This window comes from Herpailurus yagouaroundi, unplaced genomic scaffold (assembly GCF_014898765.1).
Source record: "Herpailurus yagouaroundi ecotype Mexico unplaced genomic scaffold, PumYag 141, whole genome shotgun sequence".
Taxonomy (NCBI): Eukaryota; Metazoa; Chordata; class Mammalia; order Carnivora; family Felidae; genus Herpailurus; species Herpailurus yagouaroundi.
The window spans coordinates 32,063,436-32,086,003 of NW_024412396.1; the positions used below are offsets into that span (position 1 = coordinate 32,063,436).

General features: G+C 33.8%; 1 protein-coding gene across 7 annotated transcripts in view; it reads left to right on the forward strand.

Moving 5' to 3' along the window:
- The window catches only part of KTN1 (kinectin 1), a 109,360-nt gene that overhangs the window by 65,611 nt on the left and 21,181 nt on the right, over nucleotides 1-22,568 (forward strand). For 2 of the 7 annotated variants that reach the window (XM_040477223.1, XM_040477226.1), the window contains exons 18-33: nucleotides 856-924; nucleotides 5,979-6,013; nucleotides 6,429-6,519; nucleotides 7,209-7,277; nucleotides 7,909-7,946; nucleotides 8,642-8,732; nucleotides 8,880-8,948; nucleotides 10,227-10,264; nucleotides 10,921-11,011; nucleotides 11,089-11,157; nucleotides 11,617-11,654; nucleotides 14,083-14,173; nucleotides 16,377-16,445; nucleotides 17,481-17,518; nucleotides 19,372-19,462; nucleotides 21,455-21,541. In XM_040477223.1, the coding sequence (XP_040333157.1) occupies nucleotides 856-924; nucleotides 5,979-6,013; nucleotides 6,429-6,519; nucleotides 7,209-7,277; nucleotides 7,909-7,946; nucleotides 8,642-8,732; nucleotides 8,880-8,948; nucleotides 10,227-10,264; nucleotides 10,921-11,011; nucleotides 11,089-11,157; nucleotides 11,617-11,654; nucleotides 14,083-14,173; nucleotides 16,377-16,445; nucleotides 17,481-17,518; nucleotides 19,372-19,462; nucleotides 21,455-21,541 (1,074 nt within the window). The remainder of the gene's footprint in view (nucleotides 1-855; nucleotides 925-5,978; nucleotides 6,014-6,428; nucleotides 6,520-7,208; nucleotides 7,278-7,908; nucleotides 7,947-8,641; nucleotides 8,733-8,879; nucleotides 8,949-10,226; nucleotides 10,265-10,920; nucleotides 11,012-11,088; nucleotides 11,158-11,616; nucleotides 11,655-14,082; nucleotides 14,174-16,376; nucleotides 16,446-17,480; nucleotides 17,519-19,371; nucleotides 19,463-21,454; nucleotides 21,542-22,568) is intronic. The other 5 variants (XM_040477227.1, XM_040477229.1, XM_040477225.1 and 2 more) reach the window with 3 other exon arrangements.

Sequence of the window (22,568 nt, forward strand, 5' to 3'; positions counted from 1 at the left end):
GCCACCCAGGCGCCCCTTTTTGCATTTATTTTATAAGAATCCCATATATACTCACTTATCAAGGCAGGATTTCCCAGAATCCAGTGGCACAAACTGAATTCTTTGAAATACACATGAAATAATTCTAAGCACAGTGTTAATACTGTTTTCAGATAAAGCACGTGACTGAATTGGGGGCTCAGTAGAAACTGATGATTTTGATTTTCATTGTGATGAAATTTAAAGTGGTGTTCATGAGTACACGCCTAAGACAATTCTTGAGACGTTTGGTGCAAAAGGTGATTTTACTAAAGCGTGGGGACGTGACCCGGGGGCAGAAAGAACTGCACTGGGATTGTGAGGTGTGACTATATACGTTTAAGTTTGTGGAGGGAGTGGGGGAAGTAAGTTTCTAAGGAATTTTGAAGCAAGGCTTTCAGGATCTTGAAGGGACTAGCTGCTGTTAAGATAAGGTTACTTTTAGTTTTTAATGAAACATAAACATTAAGGCACCAAGGCAGCAATGAGTTTCTTGAGGAAGGTCACACTCTGCATGTTTCAGGAGTTTATCAGTGGGCTGCAAGTTGTAAGGAAATTTAATTTAAGCTGCATTTCTCTTACCTTTGTTTCCCTCATCAATTGTACATGTACTTTATATATTAGTACTGTGTTTCTGTGTTTTGGAAATATATATTCATTGAAACTGGAAAATGAAACCACATGAGATTTGTATTCTTACGTTTGTATATAATTCACCTGTCACTTTATGAGTACTTGAATAATATGGGTTGTTTTTTTTTTTTTTTAACCCATTCAGATGATTGCTTGGTTACCTTTTCTTAATAAAACAGTAAACTCTGAGATTCTTTCTTTCAGATTCTAAATGACCAAAACAAAGCATTACAGTTAGAAGTTCAGAAGCTACAGACTCTTGTTTCTGAACAGGTAAGGCTTTTATGAATCACAGGGTAGAACTATCTAATATTAACAAAATCTGGTTCTTCTTAAATATTAACCAACGCATTCTTTTTGAGGAGTTTTACTTAAGGGATAGATAAGTCTTTTCATTGCATTTCTATTCATCTTGTGCTTATCAGGTGCCTAAATTAAGGGAAATAGAATTTTTCTTCCCTGAGAGGAAGCTAATGCTAACCTCCTATTTATAAGCACTTTAAAAAAAAGTGTAATAGGATACATAAAAAGCATTTAAGTCCTTTTGATACAGTTGGCTCTCAGGATAAAAAGTCCTTACATTTTTGGAGCCTCACCTTTTTCTCTAAGGCAACAGTGGCTTCTTAAAAAGAGAGTAAGTAGGCTTAACACTTGCTATCAGCACTTAAAAGCAATTATGTTGATCAAATTGCTTAACCCTTCTGAGACCTTTCATTCCAAGTCTTTCACATTGAGATGTTATTTACATCATGAATATGTTAGATTTAAATGGGGAAGTTTATGTATAGTGTTTAGCCTGGTACTTGGCCTTTAACAGGTATCTTAAACCTTAATTCCTCTCCCTTTGGATATTTATTTTTTCATCTCCTCTCTACCCTCTACTGTCATCATACTTTTTTCTGTATTTTTAACAAGCCATTGAAATTATATAGTGGTCTGAGTAAGCATGGCTCCGTAAACTAGAGTCCCAGGCAATGTCCATTGTATGGCTTTTCCTAAGAGTTAGTTGCCTTCAGACTTTTCTTATACATAACTCTCCAAATTCCAGTGTTAAAAATATTCTAGAAACTCTTGATATTAGATGACACATTAAAATAGAAACTTTGAATGTTGCTCTAACAGTGTTAAATTTGGGAACCTGTATTAGAAGCTGAAGTTATGATAGCACATAAGTGCAAATGATAGCACTTCCTTTCACAGATGCATGCTCTCTTTTTTATTTTAAAATTTACATTATGCAGATATTAAATTGGTTTAGCTACTAAGCTGTGCCAAATACTGTGGAAGTATTTCATTCACATCTCTTTACTTTTCAAGAAATAATCTACTTTTTTCCTCCCCTTCTTGAATATGATAGTAAGTGCCTTGCATAATCTTTACTACTTTGTATATGCTTTATCCTTGCAAACAAAAGGCAGTAGAGGAGATAATGCTAAACTGATGATATTTAGTACAGTGCAGGGACATGACTTCATGCCACTGTAATGCTAAAGTAATATTTAAGGTTTATTCTTAAATCTTATTCTCATTTCCCTTGTGGTGGCATAGTTTATAAGAGATCTATTTCATCAAATCTGAGACTTTTCCCCCCTCATAGTTTCTGGTTACAGTTTAGCTGGCAGCATCTAAAATTTTAGTAGCAACATAAAATACTATGTGTGAGATGCAACATTAATGACTAGGATTAGGTGAAGTAGGATTGATAATTTTTGGTTGTGTTAATTCTTACCCAGAAAAGCAGAATGTAAATTTTGGGTTGGTTATCAGAGATTCTGAGTCACCTATTTCAATATATAAGCTTTTAAATACTTTCTAAAATTAACTTCATAGAAGGTAAAACAAATGTCTAGAAACAGATGAATCTGCCCTGGAATTCCAGTATTAAAGGTGTTGGTTACTTTCACTTACATTTAAGCCAAAAACCTGAATCTTTACAAATCTTTTAACTTTAAAATCTTTTAATATTTTAGTTCTGTACTAAAAATGTATTCTCCCTGATTAGGTAAGAACAAAATCACTAGCCTCAAATTTTTCTTTTTCCTTAAAGATTGTATGAGGACTTAAGAATTGCCATTCTAATATCTTACGTAAAATCCCCCATCATGTGTGTGAAAGTTAATATTAAAATCCTCTAATTTCTACCTTAACTGAGTCAGCCTTCCACCTACTGCTAAGGTTTCTGTGTACTTTTAGATATTCTGTTAAAATGACAACCTTTAACATGTGATAGATTTTGCTTGAATGAAGAATAGTTCAATTTAATCCAAGGAACAAAATTTTATATCTAAATTAAAAAAATGTATTTAAAAGAATTTGATAGGAGGGAAAACTGGTACTAATTTAAGATTTTTTCTTTGGTAATTCTTAGAATTTTTCTTGTTCTTAAAGCTCTGTCTTTTAAAAATAGTTTAGAAAGCGTATAACTAGGATGGGTATGTTTTGGTTGTGGTTGTAACTTCTCTCAACTTGGCAGACCATAGAACCATCTTTGGCTTTTTCTCTGTTCATTTTTATTGCTATTGCTAGTGAAAGGAGAGAGAAAAATTAGTGTAATCTTAATTTCTTTCATTTCCACCTTTTTTTTAACCCCTTCCTACCCAGCAGTCAGAATTCCAAGTGACAGTTGAGAGATGAACAGTCTAGTTACATAAAAAAAAGTTCAGTCCTTTTGCTCTTTGGATTTTTATCTGGGAGAAAAAGATTGAGCTTATTGAAACAGGAACCAGTAATGGTGCCTAGTTGTTGTTTCTTCAGGTGTAGGAAGCAGAAGGACAACAAATACCAGGTAAGGTAACCTGTTCATACACTAAAGAAGGGAAGGCTCCATTTGGATGCAGGCCTGTGGATGATGATACAAATAAATCAGTTACTAAGATCTCATTTATTCAGAATAAAATAAACTTCTGGGGAGGCAGGGTTCTGAAGTATCTTTTCTTTTTTCTTTCTTTTTTTTCTTTTTAAGCTCTTTTTAACAAAAGAGCAGGGTTTTCATTCTTATTTTGGTAGATTTTAAAGATTCAGTGATCAGAATTATTAAGTAAAAACTATAAGGAGTAGGAAATTTTTCTTTTTGTCCTGTTGCCTGGTTGTATATTATTGTAGAGGGATTTATTATTGTGTAAATTGTAGTTTTGGAGAACATCTAGGGAGAACAGAATTGGATTAGATTAGGCCAATTATGTATAAAGGAAAAAGGTTGGATAGATGCTAAACTGGTCAGTTTTTTAGAATTATTTGATGAGCTGTTGACCAAGAGTATTTGTTACACTGTAACCTTGTTAAAGGAAATTGATTTCATTACATATTTATGAATGGAGTCTGTTGGATATTGTCCTACATGCTGAAGCTACAGACATGAATAAGACTTGGTTCCTGTTCTGAAGAATGTGGCTTAGTGTGGAGATAGAGGTGTCATACAGAAAAGTATGATGAATAAAATTCTTGAACTGTGGTACAGGTTTAGAGGAAGAGATAATAAATTCTATCTGGAGGAGAGTGAGGGTGAAGAGGCACCACAGAGTAGGAACAACTAAACCCGATATTGGAAAAAATTGCCCAACCCCTGACAGGAAGTTCAAGCTAAAGGGATACAGTGTTAAAAATCATGGGAATGTATGCCAGACTGGTGTATTCACAGTATACTGGCATGTTGTGGAAGTGTAAAGTTTGAGGTATAAGTAGAGAAAGATTGGCTAAGACCCAATTATGAAGGACTTTGTATGCTGTTTAAGGACCGTGAACTTGATCTAGCCTGTTTATGGTAAACCTCTGAAGGGTATTACAAGGATGAATAAATGTTTTGTCTAACATTTTAGATCACTCTGGTAACAATGAAGTGTTTGAATTTGTGTGGGGGAGAAGTACGTAGGACTAAAGATATAATACAATAAATGATTAAGGTGCAGATAATAGTGTTAAAAGTTTTTGTTTGTTTTTTTTTTTGAGATATAATTGACATATAGCAAATTAGTTTCAGGTGTACAGCATAATGACTTACATGTGTATAGAATGTGAAATGATCACAACAATAAGTCTCGTTAATAGTTAACATTCATCATCATGCATAGTTACAAATTTTTTGTTAAATCTTTTTGTGAGATGGCATTCATCAAAAATAAAAATGGACAAAAAAAGCCCATATTGATAGATTTATAAACTTATTATATGATTTATTTTCATAGTTTATAAACCTGACTTAATATACTTTTGACAGCTCCTGTTTCTTTTCTAATGATAGGAAAGTTTTTCCCATTGGGATGTTCTTCCTGTACCCCTCACAAAATAATCCTTACAGACTATAGGCAGAGAGAAGGATTGTATGGTATTTTGATATTTGAGATGAGTGAAACTGAGGGCCTAACCTCAGGCATTGAAGCAAAGGGGACTACTTTTAGAAATACGTAAGAAGTAGAGTCTTAGGACTTGGATTTAGCAATGGAAAAATTAATAGTATTTGTGAAAAATGGTTACAATAAAATTGGGGGGAAAGTAAGAAACTAGCAAAATTCAAAGAGTACCAGCGGGAACTGGGATGGGCAGAAAAAATGTTCAAGGAAAAAGACCCCAAGCCTGTTTTGATAGGCTGCTTAATTGCCTGAAGGCTTGGAAATGCCAGGGGGGAAGAAAGCCCGTCTTCTGGACACAAATTACAGCAGTGGGGACTTCTGTGTTTCTGGGGAGATGCTAGAAGGAAAGTGGTTAAAAGTAGCAGTTAACTTTCATGTTTTAATGCTTTACAAGGAAAATACGTTCATGGGTTGCTTCTGCGGTTTACAATCTGTTTTAAAACATTCTGTATGTTTTAAGTGGAATCACATAATATTTACATGTTAAAAGTTCGTTGATTTGTACACAGGATTTTTGCACTTGCTCATATATATATGTTGTATCATAGTTTTTAAAAAGTCAAAAAAGTCAATTATAAGAAGAAAGAACAAAGTTTCTTTCCTGGCCTTCAAGGCTTTAGAGCTTTGGGTTTTTTATATTTGAAGAATTGAATTGATATAGAAGAAGCAAGTTCTCTTCTTATTCTTAAGGTTTTCTTTTATAGTAATTAAAAAATTATAGGGTACTAATTCATTTTGCTAGCCCATATTATGCCTATCTTTTTTCTGTGTCTTTTTTGTAATTGCTTCTCTACTGTCTTGTGTTTTCTGAATTAAATAGTTCTTTAATTATCAGCAGTCTTCAAGTGTGGATTGCCTTCCTAAATTTTGGATCTAATTAAAACTAAATAATTTTCATAGAATTCTGTTCCTGAACTAGTTTTACCTCATCAAACTTGGTAAAATTAAACTTTTTTCTTTTTTTGGTGATTTTTATTTTAGCCTAATAAAGATGTTGTGGAACAAATGGAAAAATGGTGAGAGTTTAAAATTTTCTTTTTATATTTTAATGACTCATTTCTACCAAATTTGAGGTAACAGAATTACTAACTATATTAATCTAGGTTGTTAAAATGCTCTTTGTACTTCATAATGGAAGAGGGTGATATGCTGTTGAGTGATTTGATTTGGGCTTACGTTAGGTTTGTGGCATTATGTGTGGTGGTGATTTTGTTTAGGCTAGCATGTAAGCATGTATTACTTGAACATGTTTTACTTATTGTTAAAGAAGAAGTACCCTTAGACCATGATCAGAGAGATCCTCACAAACCTTTGTAGAATTAAGTTTATAAGAAATGATGGACACAGGAATTGATTGATGTAAAATATTTAGCAGTAATAGCATTTACCTTGAAAAATAGTTAATTCATATGTTTTAAATTTGTAATTTAGCATTCAAGAAAAAGATGAGAAGTTGAAGACAGTGGAAGAATTACTTGAAACTGGACTTATTCAGGTGGCCACAAAAGAGGAGGAACTGAATGTAAAGCATTTTATAGATTTGTTTTTCTTATGGGGTAGTTACTGAACGTGAAGGAGATTTACTATAATTTTAGATTTTCCACATAGCTTTTGAAACTTCATATTAGTTATCCACATTTTATGAATATATCTTTTTTCATGAAATGTAATATTTTATTAGGAATACCAAAATGTGTAGTTGATTGTAGCATTCACTGTCTTAATGAAATAGATACTGTTTTTATGGTTTATATATGCTTCCTTTCTTCCACCCTTGCCCAAATTATAACCAAATGATAACTAGCAGACTTCATAAGTTCATGAGGTAGTATTGGAAGCCAGGGAAAGGAGAGTCTACAGTAGTGTTTTGTGATTATCATTAGCCTTAACTGACTTGACTCCTTCTTTCTGGAAGAAATGTTAAAAAGATGTATCTGAGTTTAGGGGGAGAAATGACTTGATAAGTGGTATACAACATGCTGTTAAAGTGGTGGAAACATAAGCAGAAATACTTGTGGGCATAAATGAATTAAAGATCCATTTGGCTATCTCTAGAAGTTAGAGAATTATAGACATGAGTGACAAGGAGATTTCTGGACCTTCTAGAGATGGAAAGAAGCAGCTAAAGAAAAATGAGAAGGTAGGGTATTTTGAAGATAGCTAATTTTTTAGAAAGTAAAAGTGTGTTGTGCTTATGTGTCTTTGTAAAAGGCAATAAGAACAGAAAATTCATCTCTGACGAAAGAAGTTCAAGACTTAAAGGCTAAGCAAAATGATCAGGTAGTGTATTCAGTAGATCTTAAAACTGTTCTCTTTTAAAACAATGTTCTCTTTTAAACAATGGACAAACCTGTTTTGTTCAAATAGAGCAAATCTGTTGTTAGTTCCTCCCTTTACCAGTGTGGAATTGTCAGAGTTTTCATCTGAATGATTAGGGACTTAATTAACAGTACTAGAAGCTACATTTCATTGAATGCTGACTTGTACACCAGACACTGGGTAGAGTACTCTAGATAGGATGTCATTGCTGCTTACTACGGCAATAAAAGGTTTTGCGTATACAAGTATAATGCAAGACTCTAAGTAGCAGTAGAAGAAGCTCTCTGAAATTGGGCAGTTTCCTAGTTATTTGTTCTTTTCATGTGGTTAGAATTATTAATTGAATAATTGTAACTTTTTATCTATTGATTTTTCTTAACTGTAAATACCCTTAAAGCTACTTACTTTCAGAGTGCTTTTCATTTTCATAATTATGACATTTAAAAAAAATCTAGAAAGAATTAATTCCTGGGTTTATTTTTCTCATTTGGATTTTGGTATAGTGGAAAATTTAAGGATAATATACTTTCCTGTTTCTGAATTCATTTATATTTTGAGCAGATTACTAAGTAGGATGCCCTCCTATTTCCAGGTTTCTTTTGCATCTCTAGTTGAAGAACTGAAGAAAGTGTAAGTAATGACCTTTTTAAACTGGTCTTTCTCTTTTGGTCCATTTTCTTAGTGCTCGTGAATCTTGTTTTATTGTGCAATTGAGACAGCTGATGTATGTTAATAGTTTAACCTTCCACTCTAGAATTTTTTGCTGGTGGATTAAGAGAATTTAACTGTGCTTCCTTAGGGTAGTGTGGTTGCTAAAACATCTATTTCTATAATCGATTCCATTTATTTTCTGAACTTATGGCATCAAATTATTAATTTTCTCTTTTTGCAGTAAGAACAATAAGAACAGGTTATACTGGATAGAGAGATCATGTACCCTCTTGAGGTGTCTTTGAGTTTGATGCCATTATTGTGTAGAAGTTCTGCCACTGCTTTCAGAACTCTGGAAGCCAATATTGTTGAGAGGAACTTGATTGTCCCTAGTGTTCTTCAGGGTATTCTTAACATCCTCTGTGCACTTTCAGAGCATGTCACCTGCTTCTCTTTGTGTGCATAGGCTTTAGCCATCTGGTATATCCTGATTAATTCTCATTTAGAAAGACTTAAGTATTTTTTTTTTTCCTTCTTATCTGCAAGATACATTGCTATCTTACTTAAAATGGGAAGAGTTGATTTGGATGGCACTATTCATGATTTGGTTCTGTTATGTCTTGGTGGATCTTGATATTTCTATTAAAGTTTAATACTGCATTTCTTCATCTAAGGATCCATGAAAAGGATGGAAAGATCAAGTCTGTGGAAGAGCTTCTGGAAGCAGAAGTTCTCAAAGTTGCTAATAAGGAGAAAACTATTCAGGTATTGAGAAAGAAAATTGTGTGTTTTGTATTTTTGTTTATCAACTTAGTGAATATCATTTAATTTCATGTGTTTGTCTGTACATTGCATTTTATGTCAATTTCTATGTTTCCATTGTCCAATCTTGTCTGTTTTGTCATTGTCAAGGATTTGAAACAGGAAATAGAGACTCTAAAAGAAGAAATAGGAAATATCCAGCTTGAAAAGGCTCAACAGGTAAAAATCCCAGAGCCATAGCATGACAGATTTATTAGTGTATGTGTATTTATGAGCTATTTGGTTTTTTTCTTGTTACTCAGAAAAAAACTTTCAGTAGTGTGCTGTAAGTATTTTGGGTTATGTGCTTTTTATTTATTTTTTGCCTGATTTGAGAAAGTGTTCTTGATATCAATGTATTTTTTAACTCTTAAAGATTCTTTTCTAGAAGTTTTGTGTATTAATGTTTCATTTTAGTTTGCCAACTTAAATACAAAACAGTTTGGTAAATCTTTTTAACCTTTTTGTTTTTTTTAAATTGCATGGATCAAAATGTTTTGTTATAGAATATTGCTCAACCTTTGCCTGTAGAACCAAGTAAAACTTCATTGGGGGATTTCAGAGGTAGCTGGGATTACCGGACATATAGGGTATGGGTGAATTTAATCTGATAAAGCTTCATTGAAAAAATGGTGAGATTGTGTGGATGAGATGATTCATCCAACAATTATTCAACGATATTTCCTGAGTTCCTCCTACTTGTGAAAACACTATGTTAGTGATTGAAGATAATGTGTTGAACAAAACAGGGTATGATGAAAATATCACAGTTCTCTAATATAGATTGAGAGATTAGGAAAGTCTCTTGAGGAACTGACATCTAAGCCAAAATCTGAAAGGACAGTGAAGAGAGTGAGGGATAAAATGTAGTATTGAACTACTGTGTATGATGAGAAAAGCAGGACAAAGTAGAGTACTGTTGAGTAGTTGTCCTTGAAGAGCTCTGATACGGTAGGGAGGTATATGTACAGTTAATACTCTATAATTTTCACAACTTGAGAATTAACACATTATTCAGACTTACTGTTCATATTTTTATTTTGTTACTCTTACTGTCATTGGAAACCAGAGAAGGCAAAATCAAAACACATCTCATTTTGGTATGAATAATTCAGCTAGGATTTTTTTTTTTTTAATGTTTATTTATTGTGAGAGAGAGAGAAGTGTGCGCACCTATGAGTGGGGGAAGGGCAGAGAGGGTGGAGGAGAAAGAGAGAATCCCAAGTAGGCTCTGTGCTGACAGTGCAGAGGCAGGGATTGATTGCACAAACCGGGAGATCATGACCTGAGCCAAAATCAAGAGTTGGATGCTTAATGGACTGAGCCACCCAGCTGTCCCTCAGCTAGGATCTTTGTAATTTAAAGTGTACACCTTTTAAAGCTTATCTTAAGGCTTAAGGTAAATTGAAAGGATTATAAACTGCTTTTTTTCTGAAAGGTTTTTTCTTTGTATTTCAGTTGTCTATCACCTCTCAAATTCAGGAGCTTCAGAACTTGTAAGTACCATTTCTTTCATTTTCCTTTAATATCTCTTTTCCACAAGTTAAATACAAGTATATGCAAGTCAAATACAAATCAAATGCAATTATAATGAAAATCATAACTTCTTTTTAATTTCAAGTAATATTTTTAGGAATATGAAGTAATATCTCAAAAAGCTCTCATGGTCTTAAGTTTTGCATTGGGATTTAACTTACAGACTTTATGATGGGAATGGGGATAGTGTGGAAAGTCTTATTTTTCATAATTTATAATCCAAATATGACCTCAAACTGAGATGTTGCTTTTTGCCTATTTTAATAGCCACTGTGAAACTGGCTATATAATTCATAGCCAGACCAGTGATGATAAGCTGTCTAAATTCACTGGTATTGGCCTAAACAGAATGATACGGGATGAGAGTAGGGCTACTCTAATTTATTCAAGATCTGGATCTGCAGTGATAGATGGAATTTCTTTCTTTAATCGTCCTATACTTCTTAACTTATTATCTGCAAAATCACGTTGGCCTGTATACTTAAAATATTTATTTTTTAGTTTATTTTGTATCAGCCTGGGCTGTAAATACAACCTAAAATCTTTTACAGTCTCCACTTTTGTTTGTATAGTCCTATAACATTTTCACTGATGCTTCTTATTAACTTATTGTCAGATTAAAAGGAAAGGAAGAACAGATGAATACCATGAAGATTGTTTTAGAAGAGAAGGAGAAAGACATAGCCAATAGAGCGAAATGGTTGCAGGTGAGAAGTCAAAAACAAAAATAAACACTTTTTTTTATACCTGAATGTCAATTCAGTTCATACCAATTCTTTTTCAGGATCTTCAAGAAGAAAATGAATCTTTAAAAGCTCATGTTCAGGAGATAGCACAACATAACTTGAAAGAGGTATAGTATAAACAGATTACTAGCATATTACATAAGAAATGAGAAATCTCTTTTTTACTGTACTAGAAAATAAATTGAGTTTCCTTGTCATAAAAATTGGTTTATCATAATTTTGTTGTTGATAGAATAAATTAAATTTTATCTTTGTTAGGTCTTTCTGCCTGATTTGTCAACCTAACTTTAAAAGTATTACCTATCCTTAGTTTTTCACTCATACTTCAGTATCTGTGTTTAGTTGTTATATTAATCTGTAATCCTTTAAGAGGTGGATATTAAAAATTGAGTTAAAGTTCATTCTGTCTGTTTTATAAACAGCCTAATTTTAACATTTAATTACATTTTTATTTTATTGGTGAGTGATTATGTATGTATGTGTAGTGTGTGTGAGTGTGTATATGTATGTATTGGTAGTACTTAATCTTTTAATGTTAGAATTAAAAATGTGAATCTGTTTCTTAGGCATGTTCTGCATCACGATTTGAAGAACTTGAGACGGTGTAAGTATAATTTTAGCCAGCATTTTAAAAGAGGAACTTCTCATAATTTTCCAGAAAGCACTTATTCAAGTGCTTTCTGGAAAAAAACTCATATTGAGTTTCTTTTAAATCATTTTTTGTTAAATTAGGAATTCTGGCCCAGAGGCAAAAAAAAAAAAGGGGGGGGGGCAGTCTCTGTTTGGCATAATAAAAAAGAGGCCTTTTAAGTGCTTTCAGATACCTGGAGACTTTATTCTTTCCAAGCCCTTGAAATCCATTTTCTGATACCTTCTTTCTGCTAATATAGACTGGTTTTATTTAAAGTCTTTTTTTTTTTTTTAAACAAAGTATGCAATTATTCTAAAGACAGGTTAAATTTATTTCAAATTGAAATCATTGTATTTGAAAGTATAACAGCTCTGAATCAACCAGAAGATAATCTTAGTTACAGCCTTGATGAAGATGATTGAATCTTTCTAGAAAAGTAACTTGCTTATTGAAGAGAATATTATCTGTTGTCCTATCAGTTATGCTGTGCTGAATACTAAAAATATTAAATCTGATCACCAGTCTTTATAGATGTTTATACTAGAAAATTTTTACCTTATAAAGTCTTCTTTTAAGCTAAATCAGTCTACAGTGGTAAGAAAGATATCTGGACTTCATCTTTTTGGCACACTATAAAATTAACAGATTTTGCTTTGATGTGATGCTGTCAGTCTTTATTGATATTTAAGAAGAGGCCCTTTGAAAATGTGTCTTTAAAAGTAAGGTATTGAGGATATTAGGTCATTGTCTTTTTGAAGACAAAGGAGATGTCTCCTCTTGACACTAAAATTCTTTTTTTTTTATTTAAAAAAAAATTTTTTTTTTTAATTTAAAAAAAAAATTTTTTTTTTTTAACGTTTATTTATTTTTGAGACAGAGAGAGACAGAGCATGAACGGGGGAGGGGCAGAGAGAGAGGGAGACACAGAATCAGAAACAGGCTCCAGGCTTTGAGCTGTCGGCACAGAGCCCGACGCGGGGCTCGAACTCACGGACTGTGAGATCATGACCTGAGCCGAAGTCGGACACTCAACCGACCGAGCCACCCAGGCACCCGACACTAAAATTCTTATATGTGTAACATAATTGTTTATCTTGGAGGCCTTGTGTAACTGTTAAGGTGCTTTTGTTCATTTGCTAATAGAAAGCTTGGAGACACATTTGGGGTCCATTTGTAATAGGTATTTAGGTCATTAAAGAATGTGTTTTTAGATTTATTGCTACATCATATTTTTCTTTTTTTAATTAATAGAATTTGGTTGGGGGGGAGCAATTTTAGGTTTACAGAAAAAACTGAAAGTACAGAGTTCCTGTATACCCCCTACCCCCACTCAATTTCTGTTATTTATTCTTGCAGTAGTGTGGTATGTTTGTTAGAATTGGTAAACCAGTGTTGACATACTGTTATTAACTAAAGTCTGTAGTTTCCCTTAGGGTGTTGTACATTCTGTGGGTTCTGAGGAATGTATAATGACATGTATCTATCATTACAGTATCATACAAAATAGTTTCACTTTCCTAAAAATCTCCTGGCTCTACCTGTTCATCCCTTCCTTCCTCTAACCTCCATCTCCAATCTTTGGCTACCACTGATCTCCATAATTACCATCTCCATAATTTTGCCTTTTCCAGAATGTCATATAGTTGGAATCATACAGAATGTAGCCTTTCAGAATAGCTTCTTTCACTTAGCAGTATGTATTTAAGTTTTGCTGGGGATCCCCCCCCGCCCCCTGACTTTTAATCCTGTTCTTCATGTGTGCTCTTTTGTCATTTTTCATGTAGACTTCTAAACATCTTGAAATTACTTTTACTTTCTACATTACGGTGGGACAAAAATAACGTTCATTTCAACAAATAATTGAGAGTCTGTTACAGGCCCTCTGGCACTGGGAATACTGAAATGGCCAAGATGGGTTCCTGCCCTGAGGAAATAGATAAACAGACCATTTTAATAGCATTAAGTGCTACTCTAGAGGTTTGTTGAATAGGGTGACAAGGGCAATTGGGATTCACTTGAGCTAGATAGAGTGAGATTTATGCCTATACTGGCTAAAGGAGAACCAGATTAAATTATACGTAGCATCTCTTCACAAAGGCTTGGGCATGTTGTAAATTCCCAGGTCAACTAATTATGGCTTTATGTTATTTTAGATTTTTGTCCTAGATAAAGCCATACTTAAGAAATGTTAACTATGAAATAAAGTTTAGCAGTTTTATGATGTACTTTGAGTTGAGCGATTCTGGGAATAATATCTTTTAAAACATTTATAAGTTGGTATAATATGGGGCGAAAGAGCTGTTAGGCATTGTTTCTGCTATCATTTTTTTTTTTATACATGATATAGAAGTCTGTCCTTTTTTATGTGTATAACTGAATCAGATCTTTGTAAAAATTCTAGGTTGAAAGAAAAGGAAAATGAAATGAAGAGAATAGAAACTGTACTAAAAGAGAGAGAGAGTGATCTTTCTAGCAGAACAAAGCTGTTACAGGTGAATATATTTAATTAAAATTAATTATTGTGTGATTTGTCTTTGCATGTTTTAAACAATTTTAACTACACAAAAAATAGGATAGAGACTCTTTCCTCCCAGGCAGATACTGGGTCTCATTCCTAAGAAAACTATCAATTATTTGTATATCTTTTGAGAAAGTGTCCATGCATAAAATATGTGTGTAGGTGTGTACTTGTTTTTTTTTATTTTTTTTTTTATTTTTTAACCTTTATTTATTTTTGAGACAGAGGGAGACAGAGCATGAATGGGGGAGGGTCAGAGAGAGGGAGACACAGAATCTGAAACAGGCTCCAGGCTCTGAGCTGTCAGCACAGAGCCCGACGTGGGGCTCGAACTCACGGACTGCGAGATCACTACCTGAGCTGAAGTCGGCTGCTTAACCGACTGAGCCACCCAGGCGTCCCTGTACTTGTTTTTTAAACACACTGTTTAACCATGCACACATTTGTATTTGGCTTTTCTCCTTCTTCAATTATTAATGTTTTTGAAATCTTTCCACATAAGCACGTTTCTGTCTTCAACTTTCTTTTAAATGTTTATTTTTGAGAGAGAGAGTACGAGTTGGGGAGGGGGAGAGAGGAGGGTACAGAGGATACGAAGCTGTCTCCATGCTGCCTGCAGAGAGCCCAGAGTGGGGCTGGAACTCGCCAACTGTGAAGTCATAACCTGAGTGGAAATTGGCCGCTTAACCGACTGAGCCACCCAGGTGCCCCTCTGGCTTCAACTTTTAATGGCTTCATGGTGTTCTCTTGTATCATCTGTCCTCATTTATATAACCAATCCTGATTTACAGATGCCTGGATTATTTAGAGTTGTGTTTCCTGTTACAACAGTGAATATCCTTAAACACACATTTTTAATACTTTTGCCTGTATTTAAAATTCCAGGAAGTGAATTTTGGGGTCAAAGGTTTATGCGGTTTCTTTTTTCTTTTTGAAAGAGGTAGATAAAATTGAAAACCCGTATCTCTTCATCTTGTGGCTAATATTGAACATACTTACAGAACATTGATTTGAAATGATAGCAAATTGCAGATGGCTGCATTGTCCCAACTGCTCTTGCTCACATTTCATGCTCCAAGTGTTGGTTCGGTTAAATTCTCTCCCTCTCCCAAGTGGATTCATTTTTAATTTTGTTAGATAATGCTAAGTCGCCCTCCAAAAGTGGTTTTTACAAGTTTACACCAATAGAGGGCCATTTCCTTTTCATCTTCTCCCAACATTGACAGAGATGAAAACATTTGATACTCTGCTTGAAAGATAGTGGGATTTTTTAATTTGTATTTGATTGTGAGAGAGGGGTAAGTACTCTTCATTTGTCTATTAATTGTCCTTCAGTTTTTCTTACACTTTTCCTCTAGATTGACTTTTTCTTATTAATTTATAACATTTTTTTATATAATAAGGGAAATTATTAGCCTTTTGTCATATGAGAAGTGATTTGTTTTTTTAAGTTTTTCTTTTTATTTAATAGTTATTTCTCCTCCTTTTTGGAATTTTAAAACTTTTATGTGTTCAAATATAAGTAATTTCCTGAGTGTTAAGTCTTGGAATGAAAAATATTTTCATGTGTTTCGATATGTTTATAATTTACTTTTTTGTTTGATGTCTTACATATATGTAATTTATTTAAGTTATGAGAATAACATTTCAGCCTTGAAAAAAATGCTAGCCACATTATTAAATAATCCATTATTATTTTACTGCAGTGGTTCTGCCCGCCAGGGGACATTTAGCAATATCTAGAGACTTTTTGGTTGTCACAGCGGTGGAGAGCTGCTACTGCATATAGTGAATGGAGGCCATGGATACTGCTAAACCTCCTACAGTGTACAGGACAGTCCTATCAGCAGAGAAATAGCCAGCCCAAAATGTTACTAGAACTTGCCCTACTGATCTGAAATGTCACCCCATACTAAATTCTTATAGGTATTTAGATCTGTTTCTGGATCCTGTTTTCTTCCAGTGAGACTGCCCACTCCCAGATTGGTACTAAATAATTTAATTATTCTAATCTTATACTGTGTTTTAATATAGGGCTTATTACTTTTAATATTCTCACTTGAAAAAAATTATTACTATTTTAGAATTTTCCTGGCTTGTATGGTATGTTTCAAAAGTTTATATGGAAAATAAAATCTCTGCACAGGTATTCATGTTAAAATTTTTTTTTTAAACAGGAAGTACAGGATGAAAACAAATTGTACAAATCTGAAATCGAGCAGCTTAAGCAACAGAACTACCAACAGGTAGGTACTGTTAGGTGGCTTGCCTTTCATTTATGTGGTGAAAAGTTACATAATTCAGACTGTCTATAAGTATTCTTACCATTATGCCTTTTTATTGAAAATAGTATGTTGGTTTATTTATCAAATTTCTTTAAAAAATTTTGCTATGTCATATCCAAAATAATATATAATTTATAAAGCATACACAAATAATGTTACTATCTATATTCCAGCTCTGTTATATATGTGTGTGTGTATGTTTTCAGATCCTCCAGAATGCTTTTCTTAGCAAGTCCATTAAAATCCTATCATAGTTAAATGTAGGTGTATACCATTTTCCCTTTCCCTTCAGTAAAAATATGAGTAATTGGAGAGAAACTAGAAAATGTGTAATATTATCAGTAATAGTTTACCACTATTTAAAATACTTTTTCAAGGCGTAATTCTTCTTGGTAAAAATAAATTGGAAATACGTTTTTTTTTTAAAGATGTTACCAATATATCCTTTCAATTATTTTCTGAATGTATATAAACTAGAAAGTATTATGAAGGGCAAAAGAATTTGTCCCTCTCAGCAAGGAGATTATAGTATAGTAGTTTAGTATGAAAGGTTATAATCTTCAAGGTATATAAATACTGTATGTTGTGTACTTTTGCACGTTACGTAAAATTAACTTTCTGTTACATGCAAGTTAACTTTTCTTAGTTTTTCTTTTAACTTCACTTATGTTATTTGGACTTTTGGAAGCTTAATATAGTCAATATGAATTGTATAGTAGGAAAATTTAATGTGTTAACTCAGTGCTTTGCACATGCTAGGAAGTTGATAAATACTTGTTAAGTAAAGAATTTAAGTATGTAGTGACAATGATTTGATTTAGTACTCAGTACATTTTTAAAATGTATACATATTTTTATTAAAATTACTTGGTGACAGGCATACAGAATATATAGTATTTTTACCTTTGTTGTCTTAATTTATATCTGAGAAGAGTTTAATTTTTTGTGGTCTTCTAGAAAGCTTTACTTTGAAATAATATTTAACTCTTTTAACAGGCCTCATCTTTTCCTCCACATGAAGAACTATTAAAAGTGTAAGTAATAATTTTGATTCACAGTTGGGGAAGTGGTAATTGTTTTTATGTGCTAAACAGTTCTCAGATAAGCAATTTAACTATAAATGGCACCTAATTTTTCTAATTCTATTTAGATTTCTTGCACCTGCAGGTCACTAGAGTTTAGCTGTGCCCTTGGCTGAACTGATGTACCTTTTTATGGTGTTTAGAGTTTAGCTGAGGGAGATTTTGAGGTTTTTAGGCATTCAGAAAACATCTGAATAAAGTTAAATTGTATTTTCAAGGCTTTACTTATTTACCTTACATTATCTCAGTTATCTTCTGATATCATTGTGGAATTGGATGATGCAAATTTAAGTTTCTGCTTCTGCATTTTATTTAAAAAATTTTTTTAGGGGTGCCTGGGTGGCGCAGTCGGTTAAGCGTCCGACTTCAGCCAGGTCACGATCTCGCGGTCCGTGAGTTCGAGCCCCGCGTCGGGCTCTGGGCTGATGGCTCAGAGCCTGGAGCCTGTTTCCGATTCTGTGTCTCCCTCTCTCTCTGCCCCTCCCCCGTTCATGCTCTGTCTCTCTCTGTCCAAAAAATAAATAAACGTTGAAAAAAAATTTAAAAAAAAAAATAAAAAAATTTTTTAAATGTTTATTTTTGGGGGGGGGGGTGGGGGACAGAGGATCTGAAGTGGGCTTCATGCTGACAGCAGAGAGCCCAGTGTGGGGCTTGAACTCACAAACTGTGAGGTCATGATCTGAGCAGAAGTTGGACCCTTAACCGACAGAATCACCCAGGCACCCCACTGCTTCTGCATTTAAAAAAAAATTTCGTCATCTTTATGGTTGCTATCTTTTAAGGGGACTTTTTATGCTGAAGCACTTCTCTTTCATTGTTGGCTGGTATTTTTCTCTCAGAGGGTACGTTTAAGGTTATTTTGGCTAACTTGGTATGTTTGAACATGCTAGATGTTGACCACATTAAGTGTTGTTCCATCTTGAATCATTTACAGGGTTGTTGGCTTACTGGTTTAGAATTATTTACTGGTGAATTAAGTCTGGAGTTTGACTATAGCAAAGTCAGCAAACTTTTGCTGTAAATGGTGTGTAGTGAATATTTTAGTCTTTGTGGGCCACAGAGTTCTGCTTTGTATTTTTTTTTTTTTTTTTTTTTTTCTTTAAAAACGTAAAATCAGCTCTTGGCTAGAGGGCCAAAGAAGGTCTGTGATTTGGGCCCAGAGCCCTAATTTGCCAACCCCTTGTATAGAGCCTTATTCTTAAGGAAGAGCTATTTGTAATTTGACTTTATATCCAAGCTGCTCTCAACTGTAACAGAATTGAATTGGGAATCTTTGCCATTGCTTTCTGCATTTCTGGGAATTAACTAATGCATTAGAACTAGAAAAACCTGAATCCTGATAATGTTATGAAAATGATGACACTTACCTTACATTAATATCACACTTTTGTTGTGGGTTAGCCATTTAAAGAAAGTCATAACTGATTTCATTACCTTTTGGAAAAAATATTTAAGGGAATGCTTGTACATCAGTTTTCACTCTTCTGAAAATAGCCATTTCTCTGCCATAGATAAAAATAGAAACAACTTTAACTGCAGCAGTTCATATATTCATAAACTATTTCTTCAGGGGATGGTTTCTCTTTAGCACAAATATCAGCATGTCATATTGTAAAAGTCATTTTTGAAAATAAGAATGCATCAGGAATAGGTTTTCCATGGTGACAATTAATAGGTAAGTTTAAAAGAGTTTACCTGTTAATACATTCTGCAAAGCATTGTCTGCTTGCTGTTTTTATTTTGTAGTAGTAAATACCATGTTCACTGCCTAAAATGTTGCTATGTGTATTCATGTTTTGGTTTAGAATTTCAGAAAGAGAGCAAGAAATAACTGGTCTTCAGAATGAGTTAGATTCTTTGAAGGAGGCTGTTGAACACCAGAGGAAGAAAAACAATGTAAGCAAATCTTGTCAGAATAAAACTTTCCTTTTTATTATTTCACTGAAATACCATGATTCAGAATTTTTTTAATTTACTTTTAATGTAGATTTTTTCTTAATCTTTGTGCTGTTTTGTGTGTACCTTATTTGGGAGGATTATTAATCATTTTATTAGAGAACATATTTTAATAAATAAATGAAATGACTAATTTGTATATTTCTGATTATAATTTTAAGTATTGAAACTATATTACAGCTTCAGATTTTAATTTTTTTATTAAAATGCAATTGACTTTTGGTTGAACTTTTATTTGAAAAAATTCTTTCGTCTCAATATTTTAAAATCCATTGTATTTTTTTAAAATTTGACTAGGCTAGCCTTTTTGTAAACTGAAAGTAAGCCAGTATTGAAACTCAATATTTTCAGTAATTATGTCTTTCGGAGCCTTCTGGAACCTCCCTTTTTTTAACTGAGAGGTGGTTCAAATTTTGGTAACGAAGCATGTTAGAGGCCTCAGAACCTGAATACATTTACAGTATAGTGGAAGAGGATAGTGCCCTAAGAAATACAAATCTTAATACTTTTACTGAATAGACAGTGATTTAGGTGATTCTTAAAAAATTCTGACCAGAAGGTGATACCTTTTGCTACCATTTCTTGCTAGAGAAGGAATTTTTGCACACAAAAGTATGCTTGCTAAGACTTGAGCAAGGTTAAAAATGTTCCTGAAATCTCTAAGGGGATATTGATGGGAAATTGATATGTGTTTTCCAATGGAAGTTTAATTTTTCAAAGTCTGCATTAATTTGTTAATTTAACATTAGTTGACATGTACTTGCACCCCAGAGTTTGTCAAAATTAGGTATGTGAATTGCCCTTTGTGTGTCTGTGTAACATTACTAACAGCATTGCTTGGCCACAAAACCAATATATTTGAATTTGCCAATATATTGTTAACATCTTAACTGTGTTTTATCGTCCGGATTCTGAGGCAGGGAGGACGTAGTAATACCAGTGTAACGCAGCAGCATCGCTGCAGGCATGGAAGTGTGTGAGAAGTGCCCGGACACTGGAGGCCAGCAGATTGCGGCGTCAGTCCATTCCCGCTCAGCCACTTCACTGGCTGTGTGCACTTGGCCAAATTTCTGAAATGACCCCAGCTGTGGTTTCCCCATCTATAAAATGTTATGAGGATTAATGAGAATTTACATGAAGCACCAAGTTCAGTGTTGGGCACATAAGTAAGCATTCAGTAAATGGTGATTATTGGCTTTTTGTTTTTAATGTTTAGATTTCTCAATCTGAAGAAAGACTGAAATATAGCAGATTGTACGTACTTCTATTTGCTAATGAAATGCTGTTAAAATAGATCTTTCAGAGCTCAGTTTCCAATGACTTCTGTTTCTCTTCCAAGAGAATGTGGTTTTATAGCTTTCTAGCCTCCCCATTTTCAGCCTCGATCAGGTAGCTCATACACTCATGTCAGGTTGCTTTGTGGCATACACGTGTGCAAGTGCAGTGACTATGTTATTCTTAGGTAGACTCAACATGCGTTAATTTGATAAAACCTATTTAGAGGGGAAAGTTATGCCACAGTGGAAAGTCCGAGTGATAATGGGCCTCGTTTAAAAGCCACAATGTAAAGCTTTTTGCAATACTTGTGTATTTTCTGTCCTTAATCCCCTAATATTTGATGTACCTGAAATCATTTTTATCTTGGTTTGTGTGTTTACTTTTGAATGCTTTCTTCTTTGTCACACATGCATAGTAATTACTCTACAGCTGGCATATTTGGTGTGTATACTAAAACATGGGAAGTGGGCATCTTTATTTTCTCATTCAGACTTCTAAACATTGCTTTTTATTTTTTTGCTAATATACATATTTCCCATTGAAATAATTTTGCAGTAACCAGCATTTAAATGCAGTGCAAAATACTGATGAAGTAAAAAGCAAAAATCTTTCAATAATGGATAAACTGAAATCATTCTTTCTAAAAATGATTAGGACCTTCGGGAGAAAAACTGGGAAGCAATGGAAGCATTGGCATCAACTGAAAAAATGCTGCAGGACAAAGTGAACAAGACTTCCAAGGTTGTAATGCTAACTCCTAGAAACAATCCACCGAACAGAGAAAATCTGCAGCTTGTCTTAAAATCAGACTAAAGCATTTAATTTTACTGCAATTTAAATATAAAATCTCCTTATCATCCACATTATCATCTCTGTCATCTCTGCTTTTTTTCATCTACTCTTCAAAGCTTTAATTTTGGGCATGTGGTTTGTTGTGATTACCTGATTGTTTGAGCTTTGGTGATTACTGCTTTAAGCTGTAGAGTCTCAGGAGACCTATGCTACCCATGTAAGCCCTTGTCACTGTATGCCTCGGGGGATGGTTAAGAGCCTTGGGAAAAACCCTGACCCCCTCAAAATCTAACTGAATTAAACACATTTGAATACATAGATGTACATGAAATCTGCTGGGTTCTTTGGGGCACACCAAGAGGACTCACACAGGGTAGAAAATGATCAAAGTGTTAAGTACAGGGAAGCGATCAATTCTGGCTGGGTTGTTCCTTAGAGATGAAATTAAAATTAAACTTAAGGTTTTGAAGTGGCTGGACAGTAATGAGGCATGTGTTATGTATAGTGTGGAATATTAATAGAAGGGATTATTCTCCTGACTGGAGTATGTAAAGTACTCCTGAAACATACAGCTCCCTCTGTCTTCACAATGGTAAAGGATATTCTTCCTGAGTTTAAGTTGTTGGATGGTTTGGAAGATTCTAATGAAATGTAATGGAGAAGAGTTGTTTTTAATGATTGAGACAAATGTGCCAGTTTAGTCAGGCATTTTGAAAGTTCCTACCAAGAATAAATGTGGAACAGGAGTATTGAATTTTGTACATGGGCTAATAAAGTTAATTATGTGATTCAGCTCATCATTCTGGAAGTATTTTGTGGACTGAGGGAATCTTTTATTTTTCCTGTAGTGTAATAGATTTGTATTTCTATACCTACTCACCTGGGCTTAATTTTCACTAAAACCTAAATTTGAGATAGCTGGCAGACACTGGGACTAGAGAAATCTAGGCCAGGGAAAAGAATGATCTAGGCCAGG